Raw genomic sequence first — 10,259 nt, 5'->3', positions numbered from 1 at the left:
AAAGACTCATTACTACAGTGTTCACAGTTTCTCCTTTTACATATTAAAACTGCTTGATAAGAAATGACAAGCACACACACTCCCAGAGCTGCTCCCATGAAGATCACTACAGGTTCCAGAGGACTGGCTTTGGTATAAAAATGAACAAAACTGTAAACAGATGCACACGTTTAAGATCAAAAATGTTCATGCAGGAAGCTCTAATTCATGCTGCCGACCTCACCATCACAATCATCAAGTGTCACCAATAACCACAATCATTATTTGCTGCAAAAGAGGAATTCTGAAAATACTGTGCACACTTGTTTGTATGATAAGCTTATATGTAAAAAATGTAGAAAAAAAAACCTTGCTATTTTAATCAGTCTGGACAGCATGATCTAAATCAATATCAAGCAACATAAGTAAGGCTGTAAGATAGGAATTTTGAAAACACTGCACCAAATGTGTATGTGTGTTACAAGATCATAAGATCGTAAATCGTATTATTAAAAAAATAACCCTGAGATAACTTTCTGTTTTAACCTTTCTGAGCACTTATTTCAAATAGATCTTAACAGTGTACTCTGACCAAATATTAAGGAATTATAAGCAAGATGGATATCACATTATTCTGAAAATAATAATATTAGCTCTGAATGTACATGTGCATGGACCTGTTTTCAACTTATAAACAAAGGCACAGGTTTTTTGTAGATTTTAGATAAGGATTTAGGAATTATGCATTTTTTAATACATTAATAGAAAGGAATAACTAGGCTTGCATGTTCACATGTGTTTATAATGTCTGGATTCTGTCTATAGTATGTGGGTTCCTCTTTTCCTTCTATACAGAATTCTGTAAATACTAATAATAGCACAGAATGTTCTGTCCATACACATGTAGTGCATGGCCGTGTTGTAAACTAAATTTAATTTACAAATAAAGGCATTGTTTTATGAATTTTTCATTGATATGCTAAAATGTGTAAACACTTACTCAGAACCACTGTTGACCTATTTCCAAGAAGTATCTTGCCACAGGTGGTCACAGAGCAATAGTAGTAAGTGCCAGTATCAGAGAAGCTGAGGACATCCTTGGAGAGGTTGTACACACAGCTGTGTGGAGAAGAGCTGATCTAACACTGACGTCTGCTGTTGTGATGAATGTAAATTATTTCAGAATGGGAGTCTCCTGCAGCAGCTTTGAACCAGAGCACTCGGAGTTTTGCTGTTCTCCTCTCAGAGAGGACAGTGTACTGGAGAGACACTGGTTCTCCTGGGGGAACCCTCCCCAACACTGGACTTTGGACCACTGATATGTTTAACTGAGCACAACCTAGTTGAAAGGATGTAAATAATTTTATACATATTTGGACCATTAAGGTACATCAGAGCATGCCATCAACTCTGCATATATTTACTGAAGATTAATATTTTATATATAACAAAATGTAGATAAAAATAATAAGCAAAACAGTCTTATTGCAGAACTAATATCATCAAAATTAAAATGTCTTTTGTAAAATCACATTTTTCTAAGAATAATAGAAAATTCTCCAGTTAAAATTCCTATCTGCATGGCTTTAAACACATTGAATTAGGGGTTTGTGTTGTTTTATTACCTTTCACAGTTAAGAATGTTCCAATGGAAAATGTAACTTTTTTCCAGGTAGACATTCCATAGAACTACATTCCTTCATCACTGATTTTCATATGAGGAATTGTAAGTGAAATGCCATTCGAGATTCTCTCCAGTTTGATTCCAGAACTGTGGAACTCAGGTGTGACTTTAGCCTCATTTGTTAATATATTTACCACCTCCTGAGGCATCTCTCCCAATCTTTGTTTGTACCAAACCATTAAACTGTTGTGGTCATTGTCTGAAAATGTGCAGTTAAGCGTAACAGCTTCTCCTGCCGTCACTGAGACAAATGATGGTTGGTAAGACCCCACAGATTGATCCAGAGTTAGATGAGCACAATGGGAAAAATTAAAAGTTCAAATAGCTAAATATCTAATAGCAATTACTCTAAAGAACAGCTTCTAGAAAGCTTTTAAGTAAACATGTCTTCAGAACTTACATATTTTGTAGACAGGTATAATAAAAATCCAGAGTGCAGTCATTCTTAGATTGACACTTGGTCAGACTGCTTGGAAGTGGTTAGATGTTAAAAGCACTAAATAGTCTTTGCTTGTTGGACTCACGTCATTGGTCTCCACATGTCATGAGACCTCTTTCCTCCTGCATTTTTGTAACACAGCTTGGCCACCAGAAGTCAGTGGTGAAAAGTGAAAAAAGCTACTCTAGTAGAAGGCTTGTCTTGATGTCACGGAATGCTCGCCTCCCCCGAGTCACGTGGTTGGGCCTGCCATGTACAGTGGGAGGGCTGTTCTATTCATCACCACACCTGCACACACCTACACCTCGTCTGTCTAAATGTATATAAGCCCATGACAAAGTGTGCAAAGTGTTGGTTATTGTTGATGTAGCGTGTGGATGTAATGTGTTGATGTTTCATGGTAATGATCCATGTTATTGTTACAAGTTTTCGATATTGTTAACTGTGCTCGTGTTTGATCACTGTCAACTGTTTCATGTTCGTATTAACATTTGTAATGCTTGTGATTGCCGTTATCGTTCCATGTGCATCTGTAAATAAATGTATGTCCCAGTCGCTGGAGTCACACTTGAACATAGGAGGTTTATTTGATGGCATGATATTTTTTCATGTCAGTGCCCAGTGGGAGAGGGGTCAGTTACAATTTTACAAGTATGTTTGAAGACTCTGCTCTCCTGATTAATCCACTTTGCAGTCGTAAGGTTCGATTTGTTTCAGCTGCTTTAGTAAGAGGCATGCTTTGCTCTGCTCTCCTCGGGTCACTGGATGTAGTGGAGTCCTGGAACTCCATGGGTAGAAACCACAGAATCATTCATTTTAAGGAGGCATGGGTAGGGGGCCATCTATCTAAAGCCTACATCCACCTTACTTACCAACGTAAGGACTTTAGGGTGTTGAGCAGAAGGTTGTTGGAGCTGCATCATCACACAACACACCAACACACTACTTGACCTCCTTTAGGTAGGCAGACGCATCACATCTGGTTCTCGGGCGAAACACTGCTGAGGGTGCAGTTGTTGGTATAGGGACTGAAAAGAGAAGGGGCCAGAAAACACAAAGTGCAGGTACATCAGTATTGAGGATCAGCAGACCTGATGTGTGTTTTCTGAGCCACACCAGCTGTCTTCATGTCTGTCAGGAAGCCTGGCATGGACAGATGAGTTTCAGAGTTTAAATGTAGAAATGGAACTATTGCATGTATGCCTGGACTGTCAGCATGCTTTAACATGTAGTTCAGGCCCAGGGTAATGGCATTATAAACAGACTCTTGTCTTTAAAAAATCCTGAGGGTTTAGGAGGTAGGTTGTAGTCAGTGATGTCCTGGAGGCCTCTATGTAGTTTTCTTGTGTACTTAACAGTACATTGGTTTTCAATCTATAAGTATTTTCTTTTAGTCTCTTTAATCCCCTTTACTAGCCTTTGTGTGGCTTCTTTGTACACTAGTCTGTCCCCTTTTTTTCTTGTCTGCATTCAAGAAAGTCATGGTTTGTCATTACTGTACCCATGTTCTAGTCAGAATACAGCTTTTCTTCCATTTCCTCTGTCAGCTTGGTGTATTTGTACAGCCTGTTTATTCACATATGTGAAGACATGGTGTGGATTATAAGCAGTCCACTATCAGTAGGCCCTGGTTAAATTTTACTGCTGGGTTGCCAAAACCAGTGCACTACTGTAACATCTCCATGCCTACACATGTATTTCTTTTTCTTCTTTCTCTTTTCTCATATCTCCATCTATCCTTACTCATAGGTGGATTAAAGCATCACTCATGATGACATCACATGAGATGACATGACCCAGATCACCTGGCCAATGGGCACACAGAGTTATCAACAAAAAGGAAGAGCTCCACCTTTAACGGCAGTCTGGAGGGCTCCGTTAGGGGCCGTGAGTGTCCGTCCTTAGACCCTCAGCTCTTCACCTCTGCTCACTTGTCCACTTGTCAGTATTATTGGCGCATTTTGTTTAGCTTTGTTTATTCATGTCAACTCTGTTACATCTGTCATTTGGTTAACCTTGTTACCATTACTAGCATTGCAATGTTGGGACTTTGCTAGTTTTATTACCGTCCAAGCATGCACTCTGCTTTCTAGTTTTGACTGTATCTCACCTTGCACTGTACTTCTGTAGTCTGTTGCCCAACGAGGTGTCAGCGAGGTGTTTTTTTCTTTGGTTCATAACCTTCCTCCTAGGTCCACAACACCCACCACCCACCCACCAAATAGAATAACCAACAGACAATTCAAAAGATCTATGAAATTAAAAAATAATAATAATACTAATAATAATAATTTTTGTGACATGGGCAGTTCCTCCACATTTGAAAACAAGATAAGATTTATTAATACAGTGTTGCCTGAGGGTGAGATTATTATAAATATCTATGAAACGTACAAGCAGAAAAGGAATTAACAGAGCACAATCAGATTTCTAGATCCTAAAATTCCTTCAGACTATATTACATGAGAGGTTCACTGTGAAACCACTCATAACAAATATTGACTCTCTGCAGTGCATCTATATTTCTTAGGACCAGTCATTAACCCCTTATAGCTGTACATTCATTTTTCAGTATAGTGTGCAGAAGGATCAGAAGCAGAGATACGAGTGCATGGATGTTAAAAATGGATATTTACAACTTTACAAAACTTTACAGTGACAATTCAAAGTGCTTCTTAGAAGATTTGGAATAATGAAGTATATTGCTATAATATTGCTCACACTCAGAGGAGAGAAGGATACAGTTAGAAGAATTAATAGAAAAACTGAAAGGCAAACACAAAAAACACATTGAGAAAAACAATACCAAGAATGGAGAAAACAAAACACTACAGAACTCATTGGGCATAACATGGAAAAGTAAGAAAACACACGGAACACCAACACTAACAAGAGGCTGGGCAGCATCTTCCCTGTTGGGAACAGGAGGCTGCGAAGCTTCTTGGGAAAACACAGGCAAGAAAATATTTGAATGCTCCCTCAGACCCTCAGACCCTCCCACACATGGTATTGGTGAGGCCTGTGTGGATCCAGACCCACCTCAACAATCCATGAAAGCCCCCCCTGCACAGAGGGCTGCGACCATGGGCAGCAGGGCAGAGGTGGTCAGGACCATGGGCAGTGTGGCAAAGGTCCATAGGACCACAGGAGAACCATCATTTGGTGGACATGTCCGCCATTTGCATTGGTGATACCCTTGCTGGTGCAGGGAGACTCTCAGGTCCGGTGGAGCCTTGCTCACCAACCCCTTTGCCTGGTGAATGGGGGATACACTGACTGGATACTGTACTGACTTGTGCAGGTCCATAAGGGCCGCAACACCAGTCCTTATGTTCAGGCTATGCAATATTCATTCAAACCAAAGGCGTCTTGACCCAAGATTTGGTCCAACTTAATAAGCCAACATGCTGTCTGGGTTTTACTACAGTGTTCACTGTCTGAGCAGGTCATCAACATCAAGCAGGCAGACACATTCTCAGCAAGCCTAGCAGGCAGTCACTTCCTTAGCAAGCCTAGCAGGCAGACACCTCCACAGCAAGTCCAGCAGGCAGACACTTCATCAGCAAGCCTAGCAGGTAGTCACTTCCTCAGCAAGCCTAGGAGGCAGTCACTTCCTTAGCAAGCCTAGCAGGCAGACACTTCATCAACAAGCACACCAAGGTCCTCATGCTGCATTCTTGGTAGGTTAGTTATTCTTTGACATTAGAAATGTTGAGAGGAGAGCAGGATGCAGTTAGGACAGGAGGTATTATATATTTAAGGAATGAACTCAAAAACAAACACAAAAACACAAAAACCAAGAATGGAGAAAACAAAACACTACCTTGATTTACACAGTTCATTTATTTATACACCAGTGAGAATACCTTAAAGTAAATTGTGTTGTATACTGGTAGACAGAGTAAGAATCTAAGAACCAGGGTGATGTGTTCTCTTCTTTTGCTCCCTATGGGAACTCTGGCAGCTGCATTTTGAAACCAGTTAAGCTGTTTGTCTTTTTTGGTAGTCATATTAGAGTCATATTAGAAGGTCTATACAATAATCAACCCTGCTAGAGATAAAAGGATGGATCCGTTTCTCTAGATTTGGCTTTATCAGGAAATTAAGGTGTTAAAATGCTGATTTAGTAACTGATTTTTCTGTGACTTCTAAAACTGAGATTAGGGTATATTAGTACACCAAGATTGTCAGCTAGCTCTCTAGAGTGTAGGGGTTTTGAGTCTAATCTTTATTTAGCTGCAGAATGTTTTGGCCCATCCAGTTAGTGATATGCGCATATTTCAGCTCCTCTGAATCACACTGCTCTGTGAATGGAGAGGAAATGAGAGGAAACGAAAGTTATGGTATTGTGAGCTCACATCACTGATGTTATAGGTGTGTCTCAAAGTAATGGCCACAGCCCAGGTAGGAGTGACCATCTTAACACTGCTATGCCAATATTCCTCCACACAACTTCACTCATCGAGACTGTATTTTACTGGACCCACAGGGCTTACTGATGTAAGCGAAAACACAGACCTCAGATAGTTCAGTTTAACCCATTTTTGAGTGTCACCAGCATTATTAGTCTTATTAGCGAGCAGCCAATTATAACATTAGTGAATGCTGTTGTGCAAAATTATGATTGGGGTACAAAACACTGCAAAAGATTTCTTGCTTATGAGAACTTTAGAAGCTCATATGTGATCAAATAATTATTTTTTGGTCATTAAAAAGTTTGCATTTAAACACTGTTCAGTTACTTCTCAAACGTTTCAAAACACCCATCTGGGTGATGGAAAGTCTGGAAAGACCCCAGTTCCATTTTTAGAATCTTCCAAAATGAAAACTGAATTTCTCATCATTAAGATTCTCCCTTAGAAAGGTTGCCAAATGACAGTGAGACTGCAATGCTGAAAAATACTATTTAGTGATTTATTGCAATAATAAAAAATACTAAACAGAGAATTTTCATAAACTATGCTCACCAAATTAAATAGCTGACTTAGCCCTCACAAATTAATCTGTAGCAGCAGAGTACAACACTTCAGAGTACACGCTGTGTTCAGTCTGTCCTCTCTTCTCCCGCCTTCGTCTGGTTTTCCCATCAATGAAATGTAAGGCAGAATAATTCAACTCCACAGCATCATGGTCCTGTGGAAGCAAAATTAAAAGATAACACAGTACTGCTGCTGCATTACAACTGTGATTATGATTCCTACTCTTAGGTGATGTTATGTCATGCACAGCTGTATATACATGCAACTGTTGCAGAGAGTTCAGTTTACCTGACTGGTGGTCTTCATTTTCATAACACCATGTTGAAGTCTCACTGTAGTGGGACAAAGAGCAAGTTTACAACTTTTTGAATTTTATGACCCAAGTCTTATCTTTCCAGTCTGTTTTAGTAACTACACTGGTTACTTAAGAAATACACTTCAGGAGTAAATATTTCTGCTTTTAAGTGTTGTTTAAGGTTTAACTACACAACGTTAATAAACACTCACCACTACAGTGTTCACAGTTTCTCCTTTTACAGTTTAAAACTGCTTGAGCAGAAATGACAAGCACACACACTCCCAGAGCTGCTCCCAGGAAGATCACTACAGGATCCAGAGGACTGGCTTTGGTATAAAAATGAACAAAACTGTAAGCAGATGCACACGTATAAGATCACAAATGTTCATGCAGGAAGCTCTATGTGCTGCCGACCTCACCATCACAATCATCAAGTGTCACCAATAATCACAATCATTAGTTACTATATTTACATATGGAAATAAATAAATGCATTTAATAAATTTACAAACAACAAAATTATCTGCATTCTACATATATAAAGCCAGAAGTAATACTGTCTGCACCTGTAATACGCATACACAATACATAGATCAGTAGGCTGGATTTTAATGTGTCAGCTACCAAACAGTATAATGATACATACAAGATACTGTAATGTTTAGCACTATTTAGGTTGGTGGTCCAAATAATACTAGATAATCATCTCATTAATAGATTAATTAATAGATTAATATAACTTACACATATATACTGTCGTTCCATTTCCAAGAAGGATCTTGCCACAGGTGACCACAGCGCAGTAGTAAGTGCCAGTATCAGAGAGGCTGAGGACACTCTTGGAGAAGTTGTACACACAGCTGTGTGGAGAAGAGCTGATCTCACACTGATGGCTGCTGTTGTGATGAGTGTAAATTATTTCAGGATGGATGTCTCGTGTAGCAGCTCTGAACCAGAGCACTCGGAGTTCTGCTGTTCTCCTCTCAGAGAGGACGGTGCACTGCAGAGACACTGACTCTCCTGGGGAAACAGTCCCCAACACTGGACTTTGGACCACCGATATGGTTAGTCCTGGATTGCCTTTTTGAAATAATTAAAAGTTGTAAGCATTTGATACCCATAAAGAATTTGAGGAAAGAAATCACAGAAACATTCCATCTTTATAGTGCATAGGGTATTATTACTGAAACAATACTTTGAAATAGCACAAGCAGAAACTAATAGCTATATTTGTAGATACTGCTGTGTTAGAACTAACAGCATCAGTACTATTTTGAACAGTTGAAAGAAAAGCAATTACCTGTCACAACCAAGAAGGTCCCACTGGAAAACTTCATTATATCCGCTAGAATAATTCCACAGAAGTACATGCCTTCATCTTCTTTAGAAACATTTGGAAAATGGAGTGAAATGCTGCTCTCAGTTGTTTCCACTTTGATTCCTGATTTGTTGAACTCAGGAAAAATGATGGAATTTGTGTGTGAGAACTTTAATCCAACCTCTTGAAATGTCCGTCCAGATTTTTGCTTATACCAGAGCATTCGCTCTCCACTCATGTGCTTTTCAAAAGTGCAGTTAAGTGTAATGGCTTCACCAGGCACAGCAGAGACTAGAGCTGGTTTCTGATGAAGTCCCACAGTCTGGCAATGATCTGTAAATTTTGTTTAAGTAAAATCAAATGTATTACAGTAGACAGTAAAACTGAAATAATTGGTAGTTAAATTAGAAAAAGTAACATCTTCAACTATTCTGTTACAAAAGTAAAACTTACAGGTTTTGCAAAAGGTTACAATGAGAATCCAGAATTGGGTAGTCCTCATAAAAGACATGCTCTTTCTCTGGAGTATTGTTGGAAAAGAAGTTATGAGATCCTTTCAGTCCATTTGACTTTACCTAATTTGACCACAGACATTTTCTGGCCCCTTTTAAAAACTGGTTCAGTGGTATTGGTGCTAAAACAACCAATGAAATCTTATAGGCGGTGTTACTTCAGAAAAAAAAAGCTACTGGAGTGGAAGTTAAATTTATGTTTAGAATGTCACAAAAATGTGAATATTTTGAATATGTTTATGCTTTTAGTATGTTGCACTGTATTTGGCATCTTTCAGATTTTTAATCTTTCTGTCATCTAGACTGTTTAAAAATGTGAAAGTACTGGATCCACTGGAAATATGATACAAGACATAAACAGTGACAATTGAAAGTGCTTCTTAGAAGACATGGAATATTGAAGCATACTGCTCTAATATTGCTCACACTCAGAGGAGAGAAGGATGCAGTTAGAATAATCAATAGAAAAACTCAAAAGCAAACACAAAAAACACAAAGAGAAAACCAATACCAAGAATGGAGAAAGCAAAACACTACAGAACTCATTGGGCATAACATGGCAAAGTGAGAAAACAAACGGAACTCCAACACTAACAAGAGGCAGGACAGCATCTTCCATGTTGGGAACAGGAGGCTGCGAAGTTTCTTGGGAAAACAAAGGCAATAAAACCTCTGCATGCTCCCTCAGACCCTCAGACCCTCCCACATGTGGTATTGGTGAGGCCTGGTGGATCATGAGAGAGCTAAAGCCAAGGGCAAACAGCCTCTACCTCAAAAATCTATGAAAGCTCCCCTACAGAGTGCTGTGACCATGTGCAGTGGGGCAGAAGCAGTCAGGACCATGGACAGTGTGGCAAAGGTAGACGGGACCATGGGAGGACCAGGATTTGGTGGACATGTCCTCCGGTTACGTTGGTGATACCCTTGCTGGTGCAGGGAGACTCTCAGGTTGGGTGGAGCCTTGCTAACCAACCCCTTTGCCTGGTGAATGGGGGATACACTGACTGGATTCTGTACTGCCTTGTGCAGGTCCATAAGGGTCCACAATAC

At 39.5% G+C, this 10,259-nt stretch overlaps 1 protein-coding gene across 1 annotated transcript; it reads right to left on the bottom strand.

Annotated features, from left to right (window-relative positions):
- Positions 1–7,002: 7,002 nt before the first annotated feature.
- LOC113569216 (signal-regulatory protein beta-2-like) lies at positions 7,003–9,261 on the bottom strand. The gene is made up of 6 exons (XM_035532412.2): positions 9,151–9,261; positions 8,680–9,030; positions 8,124–8,459; positions 7,589–7,705; positions 7,370–7,413; positions 7,003–7,235 (listed from the first exon to the last, which is right to left on the bottom strand). Exons 1-6 carry the CDS (start codon positions 9,206–9,208, stop codon positions 7,101–7,103), a joined length of 1,041 nt encoding a protein of 346 aa, XP_035388305.1. The 5' UTR covers positions 9,209–9,261; the 3' UTR covers positions 7,003–7,100.
- Positions 9,262–10,259: the final 998 nt, after the last annotated feature.

This window comes from Electrophorus electricus, chromosome 16 (genome assembly GCF_041902795.1).
Source record: "Electrophorus electricus isolate QZ-2024a chromosome 16, ASM4190279v1, whole genome shotgun sequence".
Lineage (NCBI taxonomy): Eukaryota > Metazoa > Chordata > Actinopteri > Gymnotiformes > Gymnotidae > Electrophorus > Electrophorus electricus.
This window is presented reverse-complemented; position numbering and strand designations above follow the sequence as displayed.